This window comes from Chlorocebus sabaeus, chromosome 2 (genome assembly GCF_047675955.1).
Source record: "Chlorocebus sabaeus isolate Y175 chromosome 2, mChlSab1.0.hap1, whole genome shotgun sequence".
Taxonomy (NCBI): Eukaryota; Metazoa; Chordata; class Mammalia; order Primates; family Cercopithecidae; genus Chlorocebus; species Chlorocebus sabaeus.
The window spans coordinates 92,333,281-92,344,378 of NC_132905.1; the positions used below are offsets into that span (position 1 = coordinate 92,333,281).

The 11,098-nt window shown below is 40.8% G+C and overlaps 1 protein-coding gene across 2 annotated transcripts; it reads left to right on the plus strand.

Annotated features, from left to right (window-relative positions):
* Window positions 1-322: 322 nt before the first annotated feature.
* On the plus strand, window positions 323-10,524 carry KCNJ15 (potassium inwardly rectifying channel subfamily J member 15). 2 transcript variants are annotated; one of them, XM_007968034.3, is made up of 2 exons: window positions 323-417; window positions 2,604-10,524. In XM_007968034.3, the coding sequence occupies exon 2, from the start codon at window positions 2,622-2,624 to the stop codon at window positions 3,747-3,749; it is 1,128 nt and encodes a 375-aa protein (XP_007966225.1). In that variant the 5' UTR covers window positions 323-417; window positions 2,604-2,621; the 3' UTR covers window positions 3,750-10,524. The 2 variants fall into 2 exon arrangements, with proteins under 2 accessions (XP_007966225.1, XP_072866699.1); XM_073010598.1 differs by lacking the exon at window positions 323-417 and having other exon boundaries at window positions 2,397-10,524.
* Window positions 10,525-11,098: the final 574 nt, after the last annotated feature.

The following is an 11,098-nucleotide window of genomic DNA, read 5'->3' on the forward strand; positions in this document are numbered from 1 at the left end:
TTTCCCCTTCCTGCCTCCCCGTGTGCTGGTCAGTTCCTAGCGGGCCTCAATGAGGGTGGGTTAACCCTCTCTTTCCAGGGTGTTTTGCTACGGAGCTCCCTCCAGGGGCTGGGAACTGTGTGGTGAGGGCTGTGGTTGGGGTTCAGCTTCCTTCTTAAATCGTTCCTTGAGCCTTTACCCTATTCTGTGCACTGCGCCAGATATCCAGGGATTGGAAGGTAAATGCCACGGCGTAACTCTTAGAAAATCATCGGGGCTCAGTCTTACTGGGGTGCACTTGGTAACCACCTATGAACCCATGTGTCCCTCTTTCTTTCAGGCAGTAGCAGAATCCCATGGTAGCCAGGTGGGTGAAGGGGAGCGAGGACGTTCTACCTGCCTTGAAGAAGACACCTGACCTGCGGAGTGAGTGACCAGGTAGTAGAGGGCTCTGAAGGCATCACACACTTGAGGGAGGGAGGAGGACAGAGAGGGCTATGGCACCCTTTGACTGCTGACTGCCAGCTGCTGTCTTTCCCACTGAGAAATGCTGTCCCCAACACAGCCAGAGGCTCTAGGTCTTGTCCTGTGATTTCTGTCCACCAAGCCTTGAGAGGAGGTATGATAGATGCCATTAAGTCCAGCACTAGACACAAAGGACTGCAGCAAAAGTGCTCTCAGCAGAAAGAGGAAACAGGTCCAGTTCATCCCAAGCCTGGCTTGCTGCCCCTTTGAAAGAGAGTTTAAAACAGAAGCTTCATGGTGCTGCCTTCATAAAAACAGAGCCAAGCTTTCCAGAATCTGGCAGAGGGCTGAGTGCCCGCAGGACACTTGTGTATCACTCACACTGGAAAACTTAAGCTTCTGTTTTTATTTCAGTGGATTGAATGGCATGCAGTTTCCTCAGCAGTTTAAAAAAAAAAAAATGCATGCAGTCACTTGCAGACAGGCTGCATTTGTCTCTGCTGGTGCTCACGTTACAAGCTTGTCTGTGCATTTGGGCATGCCAGCATGGTGTTTCATTTCCAACCTTTACTGTGGTCACTTTCCTCTTCGTTGTACTGAGAAGTGTTGTTGAGGGTATAGTAAGGCCCTAGTTTATCAATTATATCCTGTACTTTTCTTCTAACTTGATCCCAAGAACAGTGGAATTTGCTTCAAGGTAAACAAGTTTTGAATAATTTATGGCCCTTCTTTGCAACAAAAATGAAAATGCAACTTTCTAAGGAAAAATCAATTTCAAGGGGGCATTTAGTAAATAACGCAGTCTTAATAATGTAACAGGAAAATTAAAATGCCCAGCAGACCTTTCGCATCCTGAACAGGTGTTTGCTGCTAATGGATACAGTTTCCATTTCCTTGAAGGGATTTGCCCAGAGGATTACTTTCAAAACTTCTATTGAGATAATACTGCTCTAACAGAAAGAGCATTGCATGAATCTGTATATCAGTTCCTTAATAAAAGGGAAGTTTTTTTAATTCTTAAAATACCAATGAGGTGAAGAAAAACATGCCGCCCAGGTAAAGTTACTCTGTCATCACCCGCATTATCTTTTTCAAGGAATGTGGGGGAAATGTATGTCAGTCACCAGGCAGGTACTATAAGACGCTAGAAGCCTCCCAGACAGCTTGTTTCCGGCTGTTAACATGGAGCAGAGCGTTCCCTGGGGCTGAGCATGGAAGCCCAGCACTTCTTATAGGTATGTCTTTCCTACTACAATGTTAGATGCCTACACTTACTGACTTTTTCATTTGCTCTTTAAAATAGATTTCTTCTGCTGGTTCTGCTTAGTTCTACGGAGTAAGGTAGAATTTTGGTGCCATATCTAAATATCATGTCTAAAATGATATTGGAAGCACTTTTCCAAGAATAACCAGCATATTGATCAAGTCATTAATAAAGCCTAATTATTTGCTATAAGAATGTTTTAGGTTGTTTCATAACTGAGTTTTTTCCAAAGTCATAACAAAACTAGGAGAGGTTGTAGATTCTTAATTATTCATTAGATTGGGGGCAAACGAATTGCTATTACAAAGAATATCATGCAAAAAATAGGTTTTAAAAAATGCATTACTACTAACTGAGTTTTAAAAACGTATACTAATATTCTCCATATCAAGAACTGTTTCATGGGTGGTAGATTTTAGTTATAGCAGTACTGGACTAACAGTCAATAATTTTAAATTTTCTATGATTGAGAATACATGGTAGCTGAATATAAGTAAACATATTACTCTGTGAGACATATGCATAAGAGTTTGTTATCACGAAAAACAGCATAACATTATTATTTTGAAATACAAGGCTCTGTTTTAACACTTTACCTTATTTAATGGTAACAAAATCCCTGAGGAATAGGTTGTATTGCCATTTAAAACATTGGAGAGTGGAGGTCCAGAGAGGTTAAATATCAGCATTTAACTCCGGTTTGCCTTTCTGCAAGGTCTCTGCTCCTCACTCTACCCTACTGACCACCTAAGTACAGATCAGTTAATCTTGCCTTCAGAATTCTCCTTTCTTGTGTACTTCCATGTACATTCATACTTACTTCACATGATGATCCTATTTTCTGGAAGTTCCACCATATATGGCGATAATGAAACGTCCTTGTCATTTCTCTAAGTATTTCCAGAGCCTGGCCATGGATGCCATTCACATCGGCATGTCCAGCACCCCCCTGGTGAAGCACACTGCTGGGGCTGGGCTCAAGGCCAACAGACCCCGCGTCATGTCCAAGAGTGGGCACAGCAACGTGAGAATTGACAAAGTGGATGGCATATACCTACTCTACCTGCAAGACCTGTGGACCACAGTTATCGACATGAAGTGGAGATACAAACTCACCCTGTTCGCCGCCACTTTTGTGATGACCTGGTTCCTTTTTGGAGTCATCTACTACGCCATCGCGTTTATTCACGGGGACTTAGAACCTGGTGAGCCTATTTCAAATCATACCCCCTGCATCATGAAAGTGGACTCTCTCACTGGGGCATTTCTCTTTTCCCTGGAATCCCAGACAACCATTGGCTATGGTGTCCGTTCCATCACAGAGGAATGTCCTCATGCCATCTTCCTGTTGGTTGCTCAGTTGGTCATCACGACCTTGATTGAGATCTTCATCACCGGAACCTTCCTGGCCAAAATTGCAAGACCCAAAAAGCGGGCTGAGACCATCAAGTTCAGTCACTGTGCAGTCATCACCAAGCAGAATGGGAAGCTGTGCTTGGTGATTCAGGTAGCCAACATGAGGAAGAGCCTCTTGATTCAGTGCCAGCTCTCTGGCAAGCTCCTGCAGACCCACGTCACCAAGGAGGGGGAGCGGATTCTGCTCAACCAAGCCACTGTCAAATTCCACGTGGACTCCTCCTCTGAGAGCCCCTTCCTGATTCTGCCCATGACCTTCTACCATGTGCTGGATGAGACGAGCCCCCTGAGAGACCTCACACCCCAAAACCTAAAAGAGAAGGAGTTTGAGCTTGTGGTCCTCCTCAATGCCACTGTGGAATCCACCAGCGCTGTCTGCCAGAGCCGAACATCTTATATCCCAGAGGAAATCTACTGGGGTTTTGAGTTTGTGCCTGTGGTATCTCTCTCCAAAAATGGAAAATATGTGGCTGATTTCAGTCAGTTTGAACAGATTCGGAAGAGCCCAGATTGCACCTTTTACTGTGCAGATTCTGAGAAACAGAAACTTGAGGAGAAGTACAGGCAGGAGGATCAGAGGGAAAGAGAACTGAGGACACTTTTATTACAACAGAGCAATGTCTGATCATAGGAGTGCCATCCAGGTTTAACCCTGCAAGCTGTTTCCACATCAGAACTCCCATCAAACACAAAGATTGCTGTGAAAACGAAAATGTGTAGATGCACTCTCAAAAACTGCACGGACATACAAAATCAATCTTTCCCTTTGATCTTGTGGCTAAACCAGCATTTCTGTGTTTGAGAGATTTCCTTTTAAGTGCTTCGAACGAAAGTGAACTCTCATAATTCAAATTGTATAAAATAAAGCTACATTTCTAAGAGCTTGGCGTAGGGCAATTGGAATAGTGTCCTGTTAGATAAACAGACATTTAGCAATGCTGACATTAAAATGTATTTCTATACAAGATTATTAGCTCTAATATAAGATATTTATTTAACCAATAACCTTATGGCCGAGAGTTGAATTGTGGTTCAGTATTCATTGATCTCACTGCTTTAAAACATGCTGTTTTTGTTCAAGCAGGAAAAATATTATATCTAATGATGTCTATTTGGTAATACCTAAAAAGAGGTAGAGCGACTCTCTATTCACAAAATATAGTAATTTCATTTTTACGTTTCTTCAGTGGACTGAATTGTATGGAAGGAAATCGATCAGATCTGTCATTCACAACTGTGGAAACCTACACAAATGGGGCTGATGCCATTGTTTCCTCTATTTTTTTATTTTATTTTTATGTTTTGGAATTTACTATCCTCTTTCCATTCAAAATGTTTCCATTCAAAATGTGGTTCACAGACCCACCGCGTCAGCACCATCTGAGCGCTTATTCGTAACATGTAGATTCTCAGGCCCCAGCCAGACTTACAGAATTGGGGTGTCTGTATCTTAACAAGAACCCCAGGTGATTTGTATACAGATAAAAGTTTGAAAGCTGTGCTCTGGACAATGTTTTCAAGGCAACTTTCCGAAGCCATGTGGAAAACTGACTCTGTGGGTCCCGTATCCCCGTGGCATCCAGACCTGGCCCCTCTTCATTTCATTATTGTTGGCCAATATTTCTTTCAGCCATTTCATTTCTTGTCTATTAAAATGCCTTGCCCATAAAGGAACTGCATAGAATTATCCCCTGACATTCCAAGAGCAAAATAAAGCTCTTGAGAGTAATTGCCGTCTCAGTCATGCTTGCTGATTACAGTTAGCACAAAAGAAAAATTCAGCTGCCTGACAATACAGGAAATGTTCTCAGATGCTGAAGTTTGTAAGGTCCGGTGGGGCCATGAGGACGAAGAGGAGCTGAAGGTAAGGAACTCATAAACAAGATGACTCTTTGACGCATGAACAAGATTTGAAAATCTCAAACCTGTAAAAAATACCCCCGCTATTTAAATAAAGCTCATACCAAGAGGTAACATTTTGCCCCGGGCAAAATTCAGGGGTCGAGTGCCCTGCATTCCTTTGAGGCAAAAAATAACTGGTCTATGACTGGTTAAATGTCCAAAAGGTGAATTATCATTTCATTCAAACAAAGACAGATTTGCACATTCACTCAAGCAGAATGTGGCCATGAATATTCAGTCCCTGAATACGTACAAAGATGTACACGATTCCCGCCACCACACACACATACACTCACACACACGTACACACACACACACACACGCCCTGGCTCTTCAAGCATAATCATGGTAGTCATCAGTGAAAGACATTTGCGATTAACACAGCAAGTCCTTGACAAATATGTTCATGTCTATTTGGTTCTATAAAAATATGAACATTGGGACTCAGAGAAAATGGGGAAAATAAAGTGGATTCAGATAATCAGTGAAATGATGGCATAGATTACAGTAGATCTGCTATATATTGATGTTACTGCATTTGCAAATGTCCTCCCATTAAACAGAAAATGTGGCTAAAACCCCTGGCCTGGAACTGAACTAGTTTAAGGTGTGTGTAAGGATAATGGGAGTAAAGTTTGTGAAAGTTTAAAGAACAATCTCAATCCATGAACAATTATTTAGAAGGTTTTTTTTTCCTTGTCTGTTGATAAATTTATGGAAGGTTGCTTTAGATCTCTATTCCTTAAAAAATATTACGTGGCAGTATAGTTAGATATTATCTCTTTTAGTTATTATACTTGCTATTTTTCTGTATACTGTGGTATAATCAACAAAAAATAATCCCATGGGCATGTTTACACCTTTTCTGTTGCACTATTAAATTCTTTTCACAGTATTTATATCAATGCTAATTTAAATGTGATGCTGATTAAAAATCTTGCTCATTTATATTGTATCTGGTACAAGGACATAGCATAAGATTCAGAAAAATTTTTGTATTGTCATTTAGCGTATCAATTTCAGCCAAATTTGGAAGACTTGATCATCTTACCTTTTGCTCTACACACTCAAAACAAATATTGGAGTAGAAATATCACCTTAAAATATATCTTAATTTACACTTAGATAATATTGAAATCACATTCTATTAAAATTGGAAATTTAATTCAAATAAAAATCAAACAAAATAGTTGTTTCAATTTATCTAAACATCTGGTCTTAAAAGTGCCTTAAGAGTGTCTAGTTTATGGCCGGGCACGGTGGCTCATGCCTGTAATCCCAGCACTTTGGGAGGCCGAGACAGGCGGATCACGAGGTCAGGAGATCGAGACCATCCTGGCTAATACGGTGAAACCCGGTCTCTACTAAAAATACAAAAAACTAGCCGGGCGTGGTGGCGGCGCCTGTAGTCCCAGCTACTCGGGAGGCTGAGGCAGGAGAATGGCGGGAACCCGGGAGGCGGAGCTTGCAGTGAGCTGAGATCGCGCCACTGCACTCCAGCCTGGGCGACAGAGCCAGACTCCATCTCAAAAAAACAAAAAGGGTGTCTGGTTTTTAAGAGTGTCTTAAAAACCAATATATGTATAAGTCAACAAATCATATAATATTCAATAAATAGCGCTGAAGTTGTGTCTGGTTTGAAACTTACCATTTTCCTCGAACCTTAACTATTATTACTTTGTACATAATACTTTCATGTTACTATGCTAACAAAGGATTTAGGTAGCAAACTTAATTTATTATATCTGGTCAGTCTTCTGCTTAAAACAGATTCACACTCAACACCCAGCTAAGGAGGAGCCAAAGTAGTGGAGTATTCCTGACCCAAAAAGGCACTTGAATTTTGAAACATTTCTAACGTGTTAGGTTTTCTCAATGAGTCCATTAAAAAACGTTGTGTTCCATTTGAGAAACCACAGAGTCAACAGCAGTAAATCAGTGTGCCCCACAAGACGTGTCTTATTCAGCAATAAAATAGACGGTGTTCACATGGTGCCTGGCAGACAGTGGCTCTGGACAGCAAAACACTGAGTCACCCAACCCTACTCCTTTGGGATGGGGTGGGGAGTCATGCATTGGCTCCCTTTTTCATCCTGGGGAAATTACAACACAAAGCAGAGTGTCTAGAAATCTAAAGAGCTGGTTTAAGGTGAAAAAAATGCCATGAATTAATGAACCAGATATTTAATAAATCAAAACAACTGTTTTGTTGGATTTTTACTTGCATTAAATTTCCCAATTTTTAATAGACTGTGATTTCAATATTATCAAAATGTAAATGAAGATATATTTTTAAGGTGGCATTTCTACTCCAGCATGAAAAAATAGTGTCACTCACACTCTAGTATTATTCTGTCTCCTTTATTTGAGTCTTCAATATATATACCCCAGCTGGAGGGAGAAGAAGAGAAGAGAAAAATGAAAGCACTAGGGCCTTTGACGAGGTTTGTTTCTGTATGCTGTCAGGATGTTCAAAAGGTCAGACATTTGACCACACGGCACAGTGAAGACTCTTAGGCTCTCAGTTTTGGCTTTCGTTCTTGCTAGACTTTTCTTCGCCTATTAAATTTCTGAAATAACTAGTTTTATCATTGCTTTCCATGATGCAATTTTTTTTAAGTGAAAGGTACTGGCATTTCCAGTGGTGATTTCCAGGTTCTGTGGTGTGCACTCGAAGTCTAGTCTCTGACTGTTAAACTCTGGCTAGGTACAAGATGATCTTAATTTTCTTCCTCTGGGGAAGACTTACTTACACTTGAAGCTCAAAAGCTTAACATTCACTTCTAAATGATTAACTTCATACACTTTATTTACCCTTTGTGAATTTCAATTTATCTTTTTTGTTTTTCTTTTTTTCTTTCTTTTTTTGTTTTTTGAGACGGGGTCTCGCTGTGTTGCCTAGGCTGGAGTGCGGTGGCGCAATCTTGACTCACTGCAAGCTCCGCCTCCCGGGTTCACGCCATTCTTCGCCTCTGCCTCCCGAGTAGCTGGGACTACAGGCACCCGCCACCATGCCCGGCTAAGTTTGTTTTTGTATTTTTAGTAGAAACGGGGTTTCACCGTGTTAACGAGGATGTCTCGATTTCCTCACCTCGTAACCTGCCCGCCTCGGCCTCCCAACGTGTTGGGATTACAGGCGTGAGCCACCGCGTCCGGCCGAACTTCAATTTATCTTTAATCAAAGTGACTTCCAGTCAATCCCTGGACCTGCGGGCAGCAATGAGTGGTTTTCTACTCTCAAAACCAGTGTGACTTCTGAGTAGTAGTAGAGTCTCCAGAGTTGGAATTTGCAATAAAATTACATGATTAGAAATTAATTGGGATTTTAAAGAATAAGGAGTTATTTGCCTTCTTAAGCTACTAGTATTTGTCAGTAAACTATTTTAATTGGTTTTGTTTTGTTTTGTTTTGTTTTGGAAAGGACAAAGCCTTTGTCTTCAGAGCAAGAAGAGGAATTTGTGGACATTCAGATAGCCACATATTGAGGGCAGGAACTTTTACTTTTCAATTGGTATGTTGACAGTGTGTAAAAATAGAAGACCAAGAGAAGGCAGTTGATTGGAGTTGATAGTTAATAGCTAGTAAAAATTACAAGAATGGATGATGGAAGTCAAAGGACAGAACTGATACATGAGTATAAAAGCCAAGGATGTCATGTATGTAGGTCAAGGCTTTGTAATCTGAATATAATGCCTGCGAGCTAGGACTGCCAGGCACTCTGTATGTGCAGAATATATCCTATATGGAGTAATTTTTGATTTGTGTGGACTTTTGAAGATTACCTTAAATGTCTTATACGCAACCTTTTTTCTCCTGTATATTACAAAATTGCCTTGGAAATTAGACAAATATTCAAACTTAACTAAAACTCCTGTCCTGAATAGTTATTTGCCAAATCTGACAAACTTACAAAGAGTGTTCACGTAATCCCAAACTATGCCCACTTCCAGAAGAGAAATACATGCTTCTTTATTTGGAGTTTATGATATTCATACAACTAGTAGTAGAGTCAGGGAGTATTCCAGAAACGTATTTCCCTGGCTTGCCCAATTATCAAGGGAAAATTTCAGCTGAACACAGGGAACCCAGTCAACCCAGTCTTTGACACTCCTGTGTGCAGTGTGGAGCAGCGTGCACTGTCTGAGCCTCCATAGTGAGGAATGGTCTTCCCTGGGGCTTCACCCTAGAAGGATGGGCTCAAAGTCGCCCTCCACGTGGGTGTACAGGAGCCCAGATTCTCAAGCCCCAGTTGCAGAATTAGGCTGATGGTTTTACAAAAGAGTCCTCCTAAAAGTCCATCACCAAGTTTTGTTTGGTTAGCAACCCTTGCCACATGATGTAGTACTTAGCTATAATTTTATCTTTATTCAAGGCCAAATCTTACCTAGTGTCCATGCCCTCCTACCTACTTAAAATTTCTAATTTCACCCTCAAAAATATTTAAGTAAATAAAAGTTAGATCTACTCAAAATTAGACTCCAAGGGAATTACTATCGTTGATTATAGAGTATTTCCTTAAAACAAAAAATCAGAAGTTGTTGACTCTGAGCTAGCAAATGCGTGATCTCTCAGCTGACTGTTACTTTATGCAAATTTACTTAATATTATAGAAAAGTAAAGAGCTTCCAAGAAGGCGATTGGAGGGAAGTTCAAAGGAAAGATTTTTTTCATTCGCTGTAGTTTTAGCTGTATTCTTTCATCTGCAATCAAATCTCAGGATTAAGGATGTCGTATTAAATCAAATCATTACAGGAAGTATGACTCTATCAGCAGCTTTTTACACAAACAAACCTCTAGATCACAAAAGGAAGCCGTGTTTGTGTGCTGACGCGAAGTGTTACATAGCAGCCAGGAGAGGAAGGATAGCAGCCGACTTGGATCCATTTTTGAGGAATGATTTCTGTAAGGTGTCATGGAATAGTAAGTTACAGAAAGGAGGCTTTTGTAAATAGAATCTCCATTCCAGAAAGATGGACTCCAAAATACTACTTAATGAAATTCACGGAAACGTTATGGTAATGGAAATCCCAAATGACTGCAGATTTTATATGCAAACAAACCCACTACTAGGAACTCCTGGTAGTGTCTACTTACCAAAATCTTGATCACACTTCGGTCTCTTCCTATATATAGAACCACATCTGATCCTTATACAGTGTTGCAATATTTATATCCTTGCTTTCCCATGGTTCTTAAGCGAATCTTAAGCTTGGATTTGCTCCAGCAGAATGGTGGTTCGTGTTTCTCAAGGCTGAGCTACTATTTGGTGCATGTCGGAAATCTCACACTAACTGTGGATACTCTGTCATCACTGAACCCAATCATACAATGACCAGACAGCTTTAAATACCTACTTTTGTATGCTATGAATTCATCCCTTTATTTGTCAAATCCTTTATTTCCATATGTGGCTCTGTCACCTTTTTTTTCTCTTCCAATAGATGGAATTACTGTAACTTGTGAAACAATGGCAAACACTATAAAGCTAATTTTACAGTCTTGGGTTTCTTTTTGTTTCACTGGAATGGTAATGGTGTTATAGTGGTGCTCTGACAGACAAAAATCTAATATGTCCTTAGAAAGTTCAGAGGTGTCAAGCCTGTAATCCCAGCACTTTGGGAGGCTGAGACGGGCGGATCACGAGGTCAGGAGATCGAGACCATCCTGGCTAACATGGTGAAACCCCGTCTCTACTAAAAATACAAAAAACTAGCTGGGCGAGGTGGCGGGCGCCTGTAGTCCCAGCTACTCCGGAGGCTGAGGCAGGAGAATGGCGTAAACCCGGGAGGCGGAGCTTGCAGTGAGCTGAGATCCGGCCACTGCACTCCAGTCCGGGCTACAGAGCAAGACTCTGTCTCAAAAAAAAAAAAAAAAAAAAAAAAAAAAAAAAAAAAAAAACAGGAAGGTCAGAGGTGGACTTACTTGAAATACCTTTTCCAGTGATGGCAATCACAATAATGTGGGATGAATAGGTCCTAAAAACTTATCAAGGTGTTACTATATATCAGTACCTAAAGAAATGTATTTTGCTTCTTTCCAATCACTGAATAGAAAAAGAAATCCCTGCCTCAT

What these genes read in the sequence shown, in the direction of transcription:
- KCNJ15 (XM_073010598.1), top strand. Translation starts at nt 2,568, where the DNA reads ATGGCGATAATGAAACGTCCTTGTCATTTCTCTAAGTATTTCCAGAGC.